At 41.2% G+C, this 19794-nt stretch overlaps 1 protein-coding gene across 1 annotated transcript in view; it reads right to left on the bottom strand.

Annotated features, from left to right (window-relative positions):
• Positions 1-18438, bottom strand: part of necab2 (N-terminal EF-hand calcium binding protein 2) — a 107375-nt gene extending 88937 nt beyond the window's left edge. Inside the window, exons 1-2 of the mRNA XM_068313129.1 lie at positions 18112-18438; positions 14043-14067 (exon numbers count right to left, since the gene is read on the bottom strand). Of these exons, the coding sequence (XP_068169230.1) occupies positions 14043-14067; positions 18112-18438 (352 nt within the window). The remainder of the gene's footprint in view (positions 1-14042; positions 14068-18111) is intronic.
• Between the last annotated feature and the right edge of the window lie 1356 nt (positions 18439-19794).

The following is a 19794-nucleotide window of genomic DNA, read 5'->3' as shown; positions in this document are numbered from 1 at the left end:
ACGGGATGGCAGCTGCGAAGTGAATATTAAATCTAAGCTGACAGTAAATCAGTGAAGTGTATCGGCAATATGGGAGCAGCTGCGATGTGAGGGCCGAGGCACAGCTGCAGGTGTACAGGGAGCCACATATCAAATAAAAATTAAAATCGTACGAAGATCAGAGGTGGTAGTTATGCCAAATATGTTTTGCCCAACAGAGAGTTGTTTAAGGGAGTTCAGCAGATTCTGGCTGGGGCCGCAAGTTATATCCACAAGTGGAAGAGCTGAAAGTTAAAGCTACCTCTACAGAAAGACGTAACCATGTGGGAATGACCTCTGGAGTCACTCATGACCCGGAGGCTCCTCTGGGCTTGATTCAGTCTCTAATTCATTCTAAATGATTAGATGTACAGTAGAATGTGGTAAAACTCACCAACCGCAACTTTATTGCCGCCCACGGGGATGTCTTCAAATTTCTTACTGTTGTTGAGGAACATTTTTAATTTTAAAGTCAATGATATGGTGGTGATGAAAACAACATGACGCAAATGTTACAGTACAATCAAGAACCAATGCAGTCACAGACTGCAACGTCCTGCGACACCCCTGAATTCAAAATATTACCATGACCTACTTGCATAGGTCAAAGATCAAAGCTAGTGCTCTGAGCTACTGTCATAAATCAAAGTACAGTACTAGCTTTGAAAACCAAATTTAGCTAACATTCAAATAAAATGATAACATTCCATACATTGATTTACCAGGTATAATATTTGCAAAGTTTTCACTTTGAGGTCTGTCTTGCAATGTACACACGATGTGTATTGATTTATTATATATTAATCACATAAAAACTTGATAACAGTTGTTTTGCTGTTTTCCATGAGGTGCTTCTTGTCGATGATGCTGCCTGACAGATAAAACATGGTCAGGACCTCAACAGTCTGACATGATATCAGCCTTCCTCCCTCCAACTCAGTGGAGAGTAATACCCTTCAAGTTCACCCATGTTGGCTTGATTTGGACAAAAATGTCATCTCTCAACAATGACTCTGGAAACAGGACAGCTATGGCTGCATCAGTGATGTAAACAACAATCATATCCTTCAGGCTAGTGGGCTCAAGTGTTATCAACCTGTGTGCTCCGCACAAACAGTGTTGAACAGAGGTCAGTTATCTTTCACCATCATTGCCTAAGCTGTTTAGTGAACATCCAGACCACTGGTGCACAGACATCAGGGCGTGCTAACCCCTGCAGCATCTTCACAATCCTCACTCAGATGGTTGGGTCATTTGTACCCCATTCAGCCCCAAAGACCCTGCGTGTGGTGAAACATCTGGAGCTGTAAGACCACTGGTCCGTCCCCAGCTCCACTTCAAGCATGTCATCGAGAGATACTTGAAAGTAGCTGCATTGAACTGAACTCCTGTGAAGTGAGGGGCTCAGTAGTAAAGATCAGTGAATGGCGACACAAACAGAATACTCCTTCAGATAAGAGTAAAGCTAGAACTGTTACAACAAAGGATGTGTCTGACTAAACAGTCCAGGAAGTATGTCCGCTGCTGCTCCTTCAACCTTTGAGATGGAAAGATATAATTTATAGACGTAATTTGTCAAAAAAAAAAAAGATTTCTTTTTTTATAATGAGAAAATGTGTAAATAACTAGTCTAATTCTTTTTTAGGTTAATGGTTGGTCCTATGAGCCAAAATTCCTAATTGTTTAACATTCATATTTAACACAGACTTAAAAAGACATGAAACATTTAATGTTCTGTGCTGGCCACGATGTGTAGGACGGCCTACTTAGGCTTTAGGAACATTGATAAGGGCTGATCACACCAACATTGCGAGGAGACTTAGCCTAATGCTAACAGTCTATAAAGCATAACATTAACAACCCATAAATTTTGATTTCTTGTCATGTCAAAATAACTCAGCAAATCTCAAACTAAGTGAACACTTTGCTCTGTCAGACTTCATGTGGTCTTTTCTTCTTCTATGTTGGAGCGTCAGCTGCAGAGTTTTGTTCTTCTTTTATCCATATCTCTGTGAACTTCTGAGCAGGGAAGGAACGCACAGTGTATTAATGTTCATGGAGACATTCACCAACATCGAGATTGTCGACAATTCGGTTCAGGTTGAAATATAGAGTTGGCAATGTCGTCTACAGGCAACCTGTAAGAAATCTCAAAACATACCAGTCATTTGATTTTTTTAAAAATTCACATGTATTGTCCCAGGCGGCACCATGGCGCAGTGGGTGGCATTGTCGCCACACAGCAAGGCTGTGACAACCGATGCTCAGGTATTAAGTAGGAACCAATGTTGGGTTTCTGACTGGAAGCATAACAGTTTTTTGAACGCTGAACTCTGAATGTTTGGCCATCTCATTTAACTCGAGTTAAATGAGAAACTTAATGGAAATAAAACAGAGTAAGTGGCGTTTCGGACCTTTGATTAGCAGGAAACACATCGGCGCTTTATTCACGTAGTTAGATGGAATACCTCAGTGGATTAAAGCCTGGCCTAACCTCTACACCCCCGAGGATAAAATCAATTCGGCAGACATGGAAAAACCTGGGGGGGTGCCCCCACCAATTCCCCCAGCAAATTGCACCATGGATGAATGCCATATAAGGTTGTGTTGACTCATCTACTGTTCAATTCATTTTCTGCTTTCCATTAAACTGAACTGAGACTGAATATTTGCATTTTAAATGTTGACATTTGGACCAGCCGTGAACCACTATAGGATTAAAGTTTGATCTGAGCAAAGTGATGTTTGCCTTGTGCAAGGTTATTTATTTGGCGAGAGAAGAGCAGAGGGGCTAACTTTAGTGTCATGGCAACAACAGCCCATAAGATCCCCTGGGAGGAAAACGGAGGGATGCTGTAACCAGGGGCAACTGAGTGCCAAATCCTTGATCTCAAGCTAAATGCTTTGATACAGACGCTGAAATAGAGAAACCATCTATGTTTTTACATTTCTATGCGCAAGAGGTTCTTGACTTGTTAAGATTGAGTATCACTATTCTGTGTGTATCTAAAGTAGTCCTCAGGTTTTATAAGTCTCACAATGCAGAGTTTGGAAATCATGAATAAAAGCAATCACTCTTTGAGTCTATCCCATTCTGGTTGGTTCCCCTGGGGGGGCCTTGCGACACGCGCGCACACACACACACACACACACACAGCAAGGCCAGAGTGTTAATTATGAGGCACGTAAATGTCATGTCTTAAGGGCCCCTGGTGCTTTCAGACTCATAACAGAAGAGCCACACTCTTCCAGTCATACCCACAGATACTAACCAGAGAACATGCATCCTTTCCTGAGTGACAGCGCCCAGCCGCTGCTCATTAACAGAGAAAAAGTCAGGAATTAACAGCCAGAGCTAGATTCTCTCCCAATATGAAGCCCGGGAAAGAACAAACATAGAGCGTCTTTACATCTCATGATCAGCACTGCCAATCATCTGCTGCGGCTGCATTCACCATGGTAACCTCTGTGTTTTGACGCTGGGAAGTGCTTCTTTTTAAGTGCTTTGGCAGGTACTCCCTCCGCAACTGATTGTGTAACCCAGCACAAAAGACAGTTGACAGACAGACTGGATACTGCTTTCCTAAAGCTGAATTGCCTTGAATTGTCTCCCAAAACTAAATCCGGAAGATAGACTGCATCTCTTCAGATTTTGAGTGGTGTAAAACAGTTACGTTTGGTAGCAATGGACTAATGTGTCACAAAAAAGAGATGAGTGATAATACTAAAACAATAACATGAAAATAATAAGATGATGTTGAAAACATTCACATCTCAGACAGTTTGAGGTTTCAAAAAGGCTAAGATAGCCTGATACGCTAATTTAGCTGCTTTAACTAGTCATGAGAAGGGAAGCTTTGTTAAAAGCAACACCCTATTTTACAATCACTTGGATAGAGGGCAGAATTGTTTTCCCTCAAATTTTGCATATAACTCTAATAACTGCACATAACTCTGACACACTGGTGTCTGTCTCCCTTCCCCCACAGACATTTAAAACACCCACCTTACCTGCAAAGCCATCAGGATTACAGGTGATCCCACCCACCCCTCTCACAGCCTGTTCAGCCTGCTGCCATCAGGTAGGAAACTGCAGCGTCTGCGCGTCAAAACCAGCAGGCTCTTTCACCAGGCAGTCAGGAGGCTCAACTCCCTCCCTGCTCTACCACAGCCTTGAACTCTACCCTCACCGTCCCCAGCACCCCCCTACCCACCCTCCCAAGCACCTGACCACCCCACCCCCCAACCCCCTGACGACTCAGGGACAACGCACACGTCACTTTCTCCTACGGGTTTAGAGAGTGTAGAGATGTTTACTGGCCCTTTGTGTTTCGTCTTATGCTTTGTGTTTGGACTGTTTGTTGTACTGCCTTTTGTACTGCCTGTTGTACTGCCTGTTGTACTGCCTATGTTGTGCTGCCTGTTGTACTGCCTATGTTGTGCTGCCTGTTGTACTGCCCGAGTTGTTCTATATGTGTTGTACTGCCTGTTGCACTGCCTGTTGTACTCCTGTGTTGTGTTTACCTGTTGTACGGCCTGTGTTGTACTCCTGTGTTGTGTTACCTGTATGCCTGTGTTGTACTGCCTGTTGACCGTGGGTCTGAGAGGACTGCAATTTAATCTGTGCTATATGTCATGCATATATGGCACGTTTGACAATAATGCTGACTTTGACTTTGATAAATATTTTTCGTGCATTGACATTTCACTCAGATTTAAGCATTACAATGTCTAGTCAAACTAATGTATATTATAAAAGCATGACTGCTTTTGTCAGGATTTCGAGAGGTTCAGTTATCAAATGAAAATTTGCCATGTACATCCATCATGACCTGTTTACTTTCTCCAAAAATGGAGTAAAACATTTACCCGAGCCTTCACAACTCATTGCCCGACTCTTATTCTCTCCAAATGACAAAACCTTTTCAACTGACCAAAGAGAGCCACACAAAAAAGATCATTTTCACAGTTACAACTCAGGCAGTGCATCTGCCCTGTTTTACAGTGGTTTTTATTTTTCCAAAACCAGTCAGCACTTACTTATCTCTCCCACCACAGTAAATTTCAGTTGACATGAATCCCACAGCGGTAAACAATCACAGCAGTGATTTTCTGGAACAAGCCAAGTTTTTCTACTTAGTAAATTGATTTCTTTCTTAATTTGGATTACAGTAAAACTTCGGTTTTGTCCATGGTGTCCCAGACGTCTCGTCTGGTGTCAGCTAAAATAGGTTGTCGCACTCTGGGACCCTACATTGGATAAGGGGTTACAGACATTTGGAGGGATGGATGAATTAGAAAACCTGTGAAGTTGCACAGTGTTTCCTTTGCTGAACCGTGGGTGTGTAGTACAAACTTAGTGCTAATTTTTAATTTTATTTTATCATTGTAAGTGACCCATAAAGGTTTATATGATTCATTGACCAAAACAAGGCATAGTACCAAAAAACAACAATAGTACTCTATACAGCCTGTATCAGCTGCTGGCATTTTTAGTTCCCAGTTCGGAGCATCCCTGTACTTTATATCACAACAAGAAATTCTACAAAGCAAGAAACTGTACCAGCACACACTGGAGAAGGAATATGATCCATATTATCCTCAACCTCACAGCCCAGCAGGCCTCTAATGGTACAGCTTTGTTTCTGCTTTTGAACACTGTCATCTAGCAAAAATACACTAAGTAAATGAATTCCTGCATGTAGCAACACACATAAACACACACACACACACACACACACACACACACACACACACACACACAAAACAGACTTTATGGAGCAGCAAAGCTAAAGTTCGCTGAGCTGTTCCTGCAGTACAAGCACACAAAATGCAATTCAAACTAAATTAGGGTTGGCATCTTTGCTTGTAAATAGTGTATTTGTATAAAAAGGACAGACAGCATGAAGGAAGGGTGAGTGATCAAGTAAAGTAATGTAAACTTAAGTGATCATTAATCCAACTCATGATGAACCATTTTAAACTGATTACCATATTCAAACATGAAAAATCTTGTTCATCCACAGTAATTTATACATTATATAACATTGCATTACGAGCAGAACAAAAATCACTGACAGTACTTAGGACAGTGTGACCTACACTGTAGAGTTTGGTTTTTCTAATTTTGTTGATGCTTTACATGCATGAATGACTTATAAAACACTAAAGGTATGGGAAGAAGCCCATAATCATATACACACCAATGTACACACATCACACACACAACAAGTAGGAGTAATCAGTTCAGGACACAATGTAGTGGGCGTGAGTGAATGGCTGAAAAGGTCAAAACAAGTGAATCAATGATTTTCTCCCACACCTCCGACACTGAAGCAGAGACTCTGGGTGGACTGATTAAAGGCTTCGCTCTGATGACTTGTTTGGATTCATAATTTCTTTGACCTTTGGTTTCAAACCGTCCCTCACTCAGAACACCGATCAATAGTCTCTGCGCTTACTAAAACCTGTGTGCAGGTTCAATAAAAGTGGTTGTGAAGATCACTAATTCAGGTAAAGAAGGTTATTCTGATTACGTAAATATATCACTGTGGGTCTCTTTTGGAGAGTCTGTGAACGAAGTGCAGTCTTTTTGATGGTCTAAGTGCTTTTTTGTTAGGTTTGGCTCATGATTTAGATCAGAATGAATTTCAGAGGAATGAAAGAATGAAAGGTAATAACACACAAGATAGTTTTATTCTTCAGTCTACGCAGGCAGGTTGGTCACTGTGATCATACTGTTGTCTTACTGTCTTTCAGAACTTCTCCAACGAGACAACAGCAGTTAATGTTTGCTACGTAGTCACTGGAGTACAGACAATAATCACTGGATTATTATGAAAATTAAGAAAACTTAGATGGGATCGTTCTTGTTTGAGATTCTTATGAGAGTCTTTTCTGTTACATTCTACGTTGACTCTGACAGTTGGTCATCTTCTCCGTATGTATCTGAAGCAGTATCAACTCCATAGGTCATACTGATGCATCACCTCACTTCACCTCAGAAAGGCACATCTAACAGTTTGAAGACCTTCATCCTACTCTGGTAACCTTGTTTAAACTACCACATTTAAAAAACACTGACAATTTGCTCCTGTGAATCTGTTTAGACGTCCTTTATCCATCCTTTTCTCTCTGGTGTTCCTCTATCCTATGTGCTTTACTTGCTTTGAAGAGGAAATCAGGGGATGAGGAGAGGATGAAAAAAGGAAAGCAGGGGTAACACAGGCTATTACACAGATACAGTGAGGAAGAAGAGGAGACAATGGTGGAGGAAATGCTAACTATGAGTAGGAGCAGAATGTTAAGTGAGAGGCAAGAATCTTAATGCACTGAATGCCAACCTTCAAGGAAAGATGTAATAGTGGGACTACTGTTTGCACACATCAAGGCCTTTGGGAAAAAGCTGAAACTTTGTTCTTCCTCTGTCTGCATGGGTTCCTACCAGGTTCTCTAGGTTCCTCCCACCACTAAAAACATGCAGCTCAGGTGAATTGGTCACACTAAATTGTTCATAGGCATAAGTCTGTATGTTTGTCTTTCCTACACCGAGAGTTGCCATCTTATCTGGGGTGTACTCTGCTTGTCACCTGTGGCGAGGTGGGCTAGGTTCCAGCAGACCACTGAGCATAAGGCGGATCAGCAGCTGCAGACGAGATGATAGCAATCAAGTCATCTACAAATAAAATGAATGAAACACTGAAAAATTCATGGATAGTTACATTGAAATTATTTCAATACAGTAATCCCTGAAATTCATTATTCACATGTGGTTCCTGGAACGCATTAACCGCGAGTAACAAGGGTGCACTGTATATACATTTCAGTACACCAAAGATACATTAAGTGTCAAAAAAGTGAATGATCCTGTAGATCATAGTGAACAAGACAGGTCCAAACAATAACATCAGTTCATCGTCGCACAAATCTACTGGGGCAACGATGGTTTGATCAGGAGGCACGTCATAGTTTATACAGGTGGAAAAAAATAACCCTACCAAACCCTTTAATGCACGTGATATACAGTATGTATTACTATTGAAACAACAAGTCTGTGAGAAAAATCATTGCAAGATAGTGTTCACAGTTGTTAGAAGCATTAGATATCACATCCTCTTTCCAGCCTTCGTATTGTTCCTGCATCTGAATGATGTTCCCAAACTCAAATGGGATTATGTGAACATGGGAATGCAGGATGCTTTTCAGAATCAGAATCATTGTTGGTATGTGGGAAGCAGGATTTTGGCGGCTGACAGCAACAGCATACTGGGCATCTTAAAAATTATACCTTTCACTTTAATTTGAGAAAAGTAACGGTTTTTGGAGGTTTTTTCTGAAAAGAAGGGAAGAAAATGTTCTGACTTTTTTTCCTACAGCAAAAACACATCTTGAGCCTTTCCTTCCTTTTCCTGTCAGCTCTCCTCTCGCCCTCCCTCAGCATTCTGGACTGGGGCTCATTAGCAGCAATTTCAGTGATTAAACACTGCAGGTAATTAGATACACATGACACCATTCTGACTGACTGGCTCAGCGACAAGCTGTAAACGTTTCACAGTCAAAACTCTTCTCCACTGCCATTCCAGACAGATTTAATATATACTGCATGCGTAACTGATTTTAATCACCTGAGGGCTCTGTGTGATATTTGGATTTCTGCTGCTAAATTAAACTTTGGTCTAAAAAATGTAAACATTCAGCTAAGTGTGGTAACCAATGATGCCTCTAACTATAGGGACGTCATTAGTTATCATCTAACCCCTCTACGATGAGCTGTCCATACAATGGATCAGACGTCTCTCAAGTACATCAGTTCACCCACATATTGCTGACATCACTTATAATAATATACACATGTTAAATAGATAAAAACAACGTTTTATATCACCAATGTAAAATTAAACACCATTCAACTTAAAATGACGACACCGTTTTATCGTTGTTTGACCTTTTTATGAAATTGTTACCTCGACCAAGTAGGTTGTCTAATAATGTTTGTCTGTTATTTATCATCGTGAGATTATGCAGTTATCAATATTATGACTGATTACTTAGGAACTGTTCAAAGCAAATATCCATCAGACATTAGAATAAACCTCGTCCATAAACCTTTCCTAATATTATGGCCTTGGATAAAGTTCCCCCCAAGAACTGCTGTTTAAGCAGGTTTCAAGGGGATTCAAGCAATGGCACTTAAAAGTGTGAATTACTTCTACGAGCTCACAACACGCATGCAAGCACGCACACACACACACACACACGCACACACACACACACACACACACACACACACACACACACACACACACACACACACACACACACACACACACACACACACAAACAGAAACAGAAACACACGTTATAAGTGAATCCTTCAGCATCAGTATGGTACTTGAGAAAACATGGTGTCATTCCACCAGTGACATCAGTATCTATGGAGGTGATGACACCAAATCAACAGGTGAACCTGGAGCACACTAAAAACATAAAGTGTCATTTACAGTGAAGTCTGGCCTGATTCACAGTGGATAGTTTAACAGTGTAAGCTTCTCACATTTGGGCATCAAATCTTGAGACGGGACTAGAAACAAGGACATCTCTTCATTCAGAGGTGTATTTGGTCACAGTGAACAGAAGCAGCTGCCCCCTCTTATTTCCTCTGAGCTGTAAAAGCTCTGGTCTCAACAGGGGGATAAACAACATACACACACACACACACACACACACAACAGGGGGATAAACAACCCTCCCTAAACAACGTCTGTTAGTCTGTTAAACACAGAAAATAATCACGAAATGGCTGGCGAGAGAAAAAACAAGCTGCATGCTTTTGAGCACATAGTATACAGTATATAGATGTGTGTGTGTGTGTGTGTGTATGTGTGTGTGTGTGTGTGTGTGTGTGTGTGTGTGTGTGTGTGTGTGTGTGTGTGTCTACACATAGATAGATAGATAGATAGATAGATAGATAGATAGATAGATAGATAGATAGATAGATAGATAGATAGATAGATAGATAGATAGATAGATAGATAGATAGATAGATAGATAGATAGATAGATAGATAGATAGATAGATAGATAGATAGATCGATCAGTAAACTGGTATCAAATGTGTGACTGCAACTGCAAACTGTAAGCTAAGTGCTGTCAAATGATGCAACTTTTCTTTTTTTTGAGAACTGTTGGCTGCTGAAACGCTCCACCAGCTGCATTCCAATGGCTAATACTCAGCTGTGTTAATTGCAAGCACACACACCGTGTGTGTGACTGTATGGATGCACACACTTATGAACACACGTGCAAACATGTTCAGGAATACTGATATATACGTATACCTATATCTCAATTACACACACACAAACACACACATCACAGCAGTACATAAATAAATGTGTAGAGATAATTTAAACACACACACACACACACACACACACACACACACACACACACACACACACACAACTTGCTGTTTCAGCAGCTTGGGGCCAGGAAGGCCAATCTTTAAAATGTGTGCTACGAATGTAAAGACAGGATTGAGCCAATGAAACCTCAATTACTTCCTGCTCGTCCGCTCCATGACACGGTGTCTTCTCCCCCCCCCACCCCCCATCCTGCTCTTCTGACTCTTTCTCTTCATCCTCCTCTTCCTTTTAGACTTCGCCACCTCCCACTTCTCTTTCTGTCATCCTCCTTCTCCCAGCACCTTCTCCTCTTTTCAACCATTCTCTCCCCGTTAGCATCTCTTCTGTTCCTCTCTTACTCATTAAAACGGCTCCTCAGTCCCCGAGAGAGGAGGAGGATAAAAATAACTCTTCTTCAGCTTCTGCTAGCGTTTTTTTTTTTCTTTTCAGTCAGCGGTCCATACATCAAATAACCACATTTCTCCATAATAGCCATCATTTCTCCTTCTGTTAACTTTCTCCCTCCAACTCTCAGTCTAATTTCTCAGCCCCTCACTCATCCAAATTCAAATTGGCCTTTTTTGCAAATTTTTCAAGCAGGAAGTGACTTTTTGAAACGCCCAAGTGGACTGTTATCATAAAGCTGCACACAGTCCTGCAGCTTGTTTGAGAAAGACAGAAACTGTTTCATTCTTTATCCAACTGGACACTGCTCACAGAGCAGAGTGACATAATAGTGTACATTGTACATTATTTTGAAGAGCAAGAAATACAATGTTGACAGCAGATGCCACTGTGTCTGTTGTAAAGACCAGAGTGAACACCTCCAGGCAAGAAGAGAATGTCATCTGCAAATCTGATCAACTGGTAAAAATTGTTGTCTGACTAACTAACTAACTAACTAACTAACTAACTAACTAACTAACTAACTAACTAACTATCTATCTATCTATCTATCTATCTATCTATCTATCTATCTATCTATCTATCTATCTATCTATCTATCTATCTATCTATCTATCTATCTATCTATATATCTATCTATGTGTAGACACACACACACACACACACACACACACACACACACACACACACACACACACACACACACACACACACACACACACATATCTATATACTGTATACTATGTGCTCAAAAGCATGCAGCTTGTTTTTTCTCTCGCCAGCCATTTCGTGATTATTTTCTGTGTTTAACAGACTAACAGACGTTGTTTAGGGAGGGTTGTTTATCCCCCTGTTGTGTGTGTGTGTGTGTGTGTGTGTGTGTGTGTGTGTATGTTGTTTATCCCCCTGTTGAGACCAGAGCTTTTACAGCTCTATCTATCTATCTATCTATCTATCTATCTATCTATCTATCCATCCATACATCCATCTATCCATCCATCCATCCATCCATACATACATACATACATCCATACATACATACATACATACATACATACATAAATACATACATACATACATATATCCATCCATACATATATCCATCCATCCATCCATCCATCTATCCATCCATCCATCCACCTATCCATCCATCCATCCATCCATCCATCCATCTATCCATCCATACATCCATCCATACATCCATCTATACATACATATATACATACATACATACATACATACATATATACATCCATCCATCCATCCATCCATCCATCCATCCATCTATCCATCCATCTATCCATCCATACATCCATCCATCCATCCATCCATCCATCTATCCATCCATCTATACATACATACATACATACATACATACATACATACATACATACATACATACATACATACATCTATACATACATACATACATACATACATACATACATACATACATACATACATACATCTATACATACATACATACATACATACATACATCTATACATACATACATACATACATACATACATACATACATTCTTACATCCATACATCTATGTCACTGATGAAATAAAAGAGGCAATGAAGAAGAGGATAACAAAAAAGTTGGAGGAAGAAGTCCACAGGGAGAAGACAAAGAGCTGTGGAGAAGAAGACGTCGTAGACAGACAGGCAGGCAGACAGAGAGCAGCAGCACATGTAACGCCAGAGGGTTTGAACAAGCTACTTCCTGGCACAGCAATACAGCAATATAAAGTTTCCACTATGAAGACACTTTAATTTCCCAACATGATAAAAATATGGTATAATACTGTAGCAGCTCACACAGCAAACAGACAGAGCTTCATGTTTGCTGCTATGCAAAAAGCTTCAGAGATGAGAAATGTTATATTGAGGTGAAAAACCAGGCAGTGAGGCTGAAATAGTCCAGCTACTGGACTAGATTCTCTTCTGGAGTTTTTGTCCCTGACATCAACAAGGAGCTGTAAATATTTCTCTGCCATGGCCCTGAAACACTCAACTGGAACACACAAACAACATGATTAGTTGACTAACTTTCACTAGTCACCACCAACTAGTCTAACTTTTAACATTGCATTGACCTTACCATTCACTTCAATAAGAAACATGTCCAATCTCTGGCCCGGTGCAGATGGATTCAAGGATTCAAAGGATTTAAAACATTTACTGTCATGTGCACAGTAAAGAAACAGGGTTTTCCTGTACAATGAAAAACTTAATTTCCCATCCCCATGTAATGACACTAGAATTGTTAAATAAATAACATGTATATAAAAAGCTACCACAAATACTCTATTTAGATATTGACATTTTTTCACACAATGTGCACGATGGATATGGCAGCAGATGGCAGCACGGTGGTTCCCGGTTTGAGTCCTGCTCTACGTGGAGTTCTTGTGTTCTCCCCGTGTCTGTGTAGGTTCTCTCTGGGTTCTCCGGCTTCCTCCCACCTCCAAAAAACATGCGCTTCAGGCGAATTGGTCGGTTTGAAATTGCCCGTAGGTGTGAGTGGGTGTGTGCATGTTAGTCTGTCTACATGTGGCTCCGCGGTGCACCGGCATCGCGCTCGGAGTGTACCCTGCTTCACGCCTGTAGGCGGCTGGGATAGGCTCTCGCGACCCGCAACAGCAGATGTAGCGGGTGTATAAAATGAATGAATGGTTGAATACAAGTGTGCCAAACTGCCAGGAGTTGAACTTTGATGAAACACTATGGAATGTTCAGGAGTCTGATAGCACAGGGGAAGAAAGAGTTTTTGAGGGTGAATAGTCCGTGTTGGGGGTGGGTGGGGTCCCTGATGATTGATATGGCCCTTTGTGGGAGCTGTTTAAAGAGCAATGTCTTATTGTACCAATGTCTTATATTGGTAGATCAAACATTTACATCCCAATCTATCTCCTTATATATCCAGTCCATGAATAAAGACAACATATGCACAAATACCTTTTTAGCTGTATACTGTAACGTAATACATGTTCCATCTGAGACCAAATAGGTGTATAACTGTGCTTCTCCTTAGATCAAATAAAGTCATTGTTTATCATCACACATCCTTTAATACTACAGTACAGCATTTAGTACAGCTGTAATGTACACTAGCTGATGGGCAATAGCTACATCATATATGAATATGACTGATGTGATTTCTCTCAGAGTCTGCAGAGTCGTTAACAAAATCAATGAATTCACTCACCGTCTTTGTCAGCTCTTCTGAATATCTGTGAACAGAAAGGAAACAAGTGCAGTTGGTATGACTGAAGGCTGCAGGGCGTATGAACAGCAGTCAAATGAAAGTCCTTGACAAACTGCAGTTCAATTCAAAGCATATCTTAATTTATAGTTACATTAGAGGGAAACAGTAATAGGAAGAGAAATGTTATGTAATAATGTTCTAAACAGAATAATAATGAGACGGTGTGTCCTCCCGCAACTCTTGTACTTAGCCAGCTGGGATAGGCTCTAGCAGAATTGTGACCCGCAAGGCAGATAAGTAGCATCAAGAAGAGGAGAGAGAGAGAAATTAATACAAACATGAATAAATAAATACTGAATTGTAAATCACAGCAGCCATTCTTGGTTAATTAGATGTGTAAATACGGGAAATCCTAGTTTAAAATAAGCTATGGAACAAAAAAAGATTACGAGCAGACAGATGGATGTGATCAGCGTTGGATGATAACCAATTAGATGTAATACGCATTAAATATCCAGAACATGAGGGATGCACTGGAGGTCTTTTCAGGAAATGTTCCATACCACATTCCATCAGCATGGTGGACCCAGAAATTAAAGCTGTGAACCCCTGACGTGGGAAAAAAGAAAAAAAAAAGACACCAAAAACTAAATTAAAATACATTCAAATTAAATTCAAACACGTCCCATCAGTGACGACCTTAGCAGTTACAAGTTAATATATTCTCCGTGCTGTAGGTTCTGTTTAACCATTGTGATTTCTGATTAATGAGAGGTGGGTTTTTTTCTTTTTGCACATTAGGGCCACTGTACTTTTAACCATTTCTGTACGTATAATAAATCACTTGACAGATTACCATGAATCTGGATTGAAATAAAAGAAATAAAACAGAAGACGGACGGGTAACCACACACAATGCCATGTTTCACAGTGGAATAGAATGACAAATTCATTCATTCATTCATTCTTATTTTATAGTCTTTAGCTGTTAATCAGGATCCAGGTCATGCGTTTACACTGGATCCTATCCCTGCTGACTACAGGTCGAGGTCAGGTTCACCCTGGATAAGACGCCAGTTCATCGCAGAGCGGATAACAAATTATTTCCTATTAAATCATAAATATTAATTGATCTGATTGGTCCTTGTTTACTAGTGTCTAACTAGTCTATCATTATGGACCTAAATGAGACAGTCCAGGAGCCCCGTCATCCGGCCAGAGAGAGAGACATAAACTTTTATAACACCCCAAACAAAGCATGACAGAGACAAGGTGAGGAAAGAGCGATCGATCGATGAAAGTAAAAACAAAAAGAGAGAGACAGGCCACTTCCTGTCTTCACCTTTGAACAGTAGTTGCAACTGTTTTATGAGAGAAATCACTTTAATGGATGCCTTCCAGCCTACGGGTGGGTGAGCGCTACACTTTACGGTACGGTGTGCCTTAAACTCTGTCTCATTACACAGGGAAGATGCATCAGTGTGTGATGTACACACATTCCTCTCTATCAGTGAGAGCAGCTTCTATGAAGCATCACATAAAAATGAACAAAACTGTCAGAATAACATTCCTAAGAACCCGGTAGTGACTTCTGTTGGAGGAATTAATCAACAAAATAGAGCTCTTTATTTTTCAAACAAGCAATTTTTTTAGATTTATCACACATTTATTATTCGAAGGAGAGCTGAAACAATTAATCAACTGATGAAGAACATTTCTTTTGACTAGTGATTCTTGAACAATGAGGATTTGTTCAAGATGTTTCTGACAGATATTATAGTAAATTGTCGGCTCGTTGGATAAAATAAACAAGTTTGACACTTTGAGGAATTAAAAAATGCATTTTATGACATTTTGATGAATCACTTATCCTGAAAAGTTTGCGGATTAATAGCTGATGAAAACCATCATAAATTACTAGACGACATACTGTACGTGCATTATGTTGAGAGTTCATGATTGTGTTTGGAAATGAAGAGGAGGAAAGTTTATGCACACGTCCATACGGCTCATTTAATCATCCAGTAAAGTACAAAAGTGCATAAAACACAAGGAGTTGTGTCAAGATTATTGCTAGAAGTAAAACTGTAAGTATGTGGTGCATGCAGGCAGAGATCTGCATCCATGTGGACGGATCCAAAATGAAAATCATAAACTACTGAGACGCATGACGCCCCGGATGACGAAGCTGTTCTGCACTGTTCACCTCTCTGGCTGCACCGAGCATCAGGCTGCTCCACGGAGGATAACCGACTGCTGGAGAGGAGAGAGAGCAGTGTGTGTGTGTGTGTGTGTGTGTGTGTGTGTGTGTGTGTGTGTGTGTGTGTGTGTGTGTGTGTGTGTGTGTGTGTGTGTGTGTGTGTGTGTGTGTGTGTGTGTGTGTGTGTGTGTGTGTGATGAGAGATGTAGCTGAGATAAAGAGTTAGAAGATAGAGAGGAAAGGAGTGAATATGTTTGAACGGAGTAGAACGAGTAGATAGAAATAGGGAGGGGCAGAGCTGCATCCATTCCTTAACCTTATTAAGAATGGATGTTTTCTTTGCCTGACTGGGGAGGGAAGGATATGGAGGAAAGAAGGAGAATAGGGAAGGAAGGAGGGGCATCACAAAGGATGAAAGGAGTTTACATAATAGAAAGGAAGGTGCATGAGGGTTAGGATGAAGACGAAGACAAGATGAGAGAAGGATGAGGGGAAAGCAAAGCGGACACGATCTAATGAGAAGAATGCTGCCTGTAGGCGCACACACACACACACACACACACACACACACACACACACACACACACACACACACAGTAAGTAATCACTCAAGTCCTTCTGGGCCGGTGTTTTGACCACAGTAATAATGATAAGGTCAATAATATCGAAAAATACCAAAAATATATATCTATCATTTTACAGCTGGAGAGAAAAAGCCAGATTCACTGCTGTCATAAAGTGTGGTTACACAGGGCACTGACCATTCAGCCGGTTATAAGAGATAACTAACCCCGGGGGCATCGATTAAAGAGAAACAAACAGGAAAGCATCCTGAGGAATAACCAGAAATAAATATGAAGTTATCTCATTTAGAGCTGGAGTGTGCAGAAAACCCAACCTCCCCTCCACTGACTCGACTGTGAACTGAAGTGTGGCTGCATTAAAATGTTGGGCATGGAGTTGTTTGTAGAAGTTCATCATTTTGTGGTATTTGTACAGACTGACATACAGCAGCTCTTGTGTCACAACAGAAACACACACACACACACACACACACACACACACACACACACACACACACAGAGAGAGAGAGAGAGAGAGAGAGAGAGAGAGAGAGAGAGAGAGAGAGAGAGAGAGAGAGAGAGAGAGAGAGAGAGAGAGAGAGAGAGAGAGACAGAGAGAGAATTCTGAATCCTGAGGGTGTGTTGGGATGTATCCGCCCTCTGATCTCAGCTGACTGATCGGTTCTCCTCTTTTTCATTCCATTTGCGTCCTGGTCAGGATCTGCAGAAACTCAACTACTTTTCTCTTTTGTTTTCAACCTCGTTTAAGCATTAAAGCCTCACGGAACTGTTCAGTAGGTCCTGATGAAATGTAACCAAAAACGTATTGATGAGTTGAACTGTATAAACCTGACCCTGCGTACCGGCCTCTTCCAAATCTGGAGCATCTTTAAATGTTCCGAAATGTAACAGTATGTCATTTTCACCAATAAGTATTATTTATTTAGACAGAAGTAATTACTTTCCCTAAGGATCGTTGCAGACCACCGGATTCTAACTCGCTGATGCTTCTTTAACCACAGAGGCTTTCGGACCGGTGACGCGCGTTACGCGCCGGACTTTCTCTGAACTGACATTAAAACCCTAAAACCACCGCCCTGCAGCAACGACCTGTATTCATGGGGGCTTCTGGGGTGAAGCCGTAAAGAGTATAAATCAAACCAAGTTTTGAGCACTACAGTTTAAAAAAGAACACCTAAAGGCAGTTCCAGTGCGTCAGGACGCACCGCTGACTGGACGTCTCCGTTGCGCACACCCTCCCACCCGGCGTGAGGCTGACCACTGCCTGGCGCCTCTCCATACTCACATCCAAAATCACAGAGATGCCTCTCCGCGGCTCCGGGGCGAAGAACTGCTCCTGCGCCACGGCCACCTCCTCCTTGCTGGAAGCGTACTCCCGGCTGGAGATGTTCTTGTTGTCGCTCATTTTGGTGACGATCCAGCGGACGAGCCCGTCGATTCCACCGGGCTGGGCGCCGCTGTTTCCGGACTGTGCTGCCGTCGCGGACTCGCTGTCCTGACCGGCTACGGGTTTCGGCTGCTCGCGGCTTTCTTGAGCACGAAGTTTGGCTTGTTCTTTGTTGATCAGTTTGTGGACTCCGTCCCTACAGTAGCGCGCTGCCTGCTCACACATCCTTTTGCTGCGGAGCGCTCATGCTGCGCTCTATGGGGGGAGAGAGAGAGAGAGAGAGAGAGAGAAGCCCCCACCTCCTCCACCCGTTACATCATAGCACCCACCTCAAAACACACCCACAGATCACACATGCTCCCCCGAAGTTAACGAAAATTGATAAATGTTGATAATATTATGATAAAAAGTATACTCCTTCAAACTCCGTTACACAAACTTGCGCTCTAGGAGTTTGTGGTTTGTTTCCTGAGTGTGTGTGTGTGTGTGTGTGTGTGTGTGTGTGTGTGTGTGTGTGTGTGTGTGTGTGTGTGTGTGTGTGTGTGTGTGTGTGTGTGTGTGTGTGTGTGTGTGTGTGTGTGTGTGTGTGTGTGTGTGTGTGTGTGTGTGTGTGTGTGTGTGTATTTACTTGTTTGTTCCTTTTACTACATGTTAGAGGATTATTATCATCCATCAATTTCATTATAAGGAGCTATTTAGAGTTCATTGGGACCTTGTTGCACTTACAGTCAGTCACTAACATCATTATTGTTTTTATTTGTTGTATTAATCTACAGCATCATCATTGTGTTATATAAAACGCAGCACAGTCTTTTTCGTAGTTCCCTTCTTCTCTTGTTAGATAATCACAGCTGATCTTTTATAATGATCCTGTCCTCTAGTTTCCAACTGAGAAGCCAGTGGTGAGTTTACAGCACAATTTGGAAAAATCAACTCCTGGTGGAGAGTTGGCATTTTAAAACTGTGGGTATAATGATGATCAAACGGTACCCATGAGAAGTAAAAAGATGCATCGTCAATTTACTAGATATGACTGCCCCCACGTGGAGCAGGGGTGTAATGACAGGCCTGAGCACGATCTGAGAACTCGATTCAATTAAATCTGTGTGACCTGTTTGGAACAAATCAGATTTCATGACAACATTGATAAGGAAATAAAGCCTATTAATTTTGGCACTTTTCTTGATAAACCAACCAAGTGCTTCATAATTACATTCGGATTCCAAAATAAGTGAGGGTGCAAGACAAACACTGATAAAGCGTAATTCTCTCTGCCACTCAAATTAAACTGAAAGTGCAAGTAAGTCAGTACATGTAAAGTTAAACTTCGTCAGCTTTATTGACAACAGACACATCTGCCACTAAAACATAATGACAGGTTTTGGAAGTGTTTGAATGTAGAAGGGGTTCGTCTGGGTCCCCTGAGTAATTTTTGTGCGTCAGTATCTTGCACAAGGAAAAGTCTCAAAAACACAGGACATTTGCTCCATGGTAAAACTTTCAGTGCCACTTCATAATGCCATTATTTCAAAAACTCTAGAGAAATTGGTGCCACAGTCAACTGGATGATTCTTGATCAGC

This window comes from Antennarius striatus, chromosome 4 (assembly GCF_040054535.1).
Source record: "Antennarius striatus isolate MH-2024 chromosome 4, ASM4005453v1, whole genome shotgun sequence".
Taxonomy (NCBI): Eukaryota; Metazoa; Chordata; class Actinopteri; order Lophiiformes; family Antennariidae; genus Antennarius; species Antennarius striatus.
Note: the sequence above shows the minus strand (reverse complement) of the source record. Positions and strands in the feature narration are given on the sequence as shown.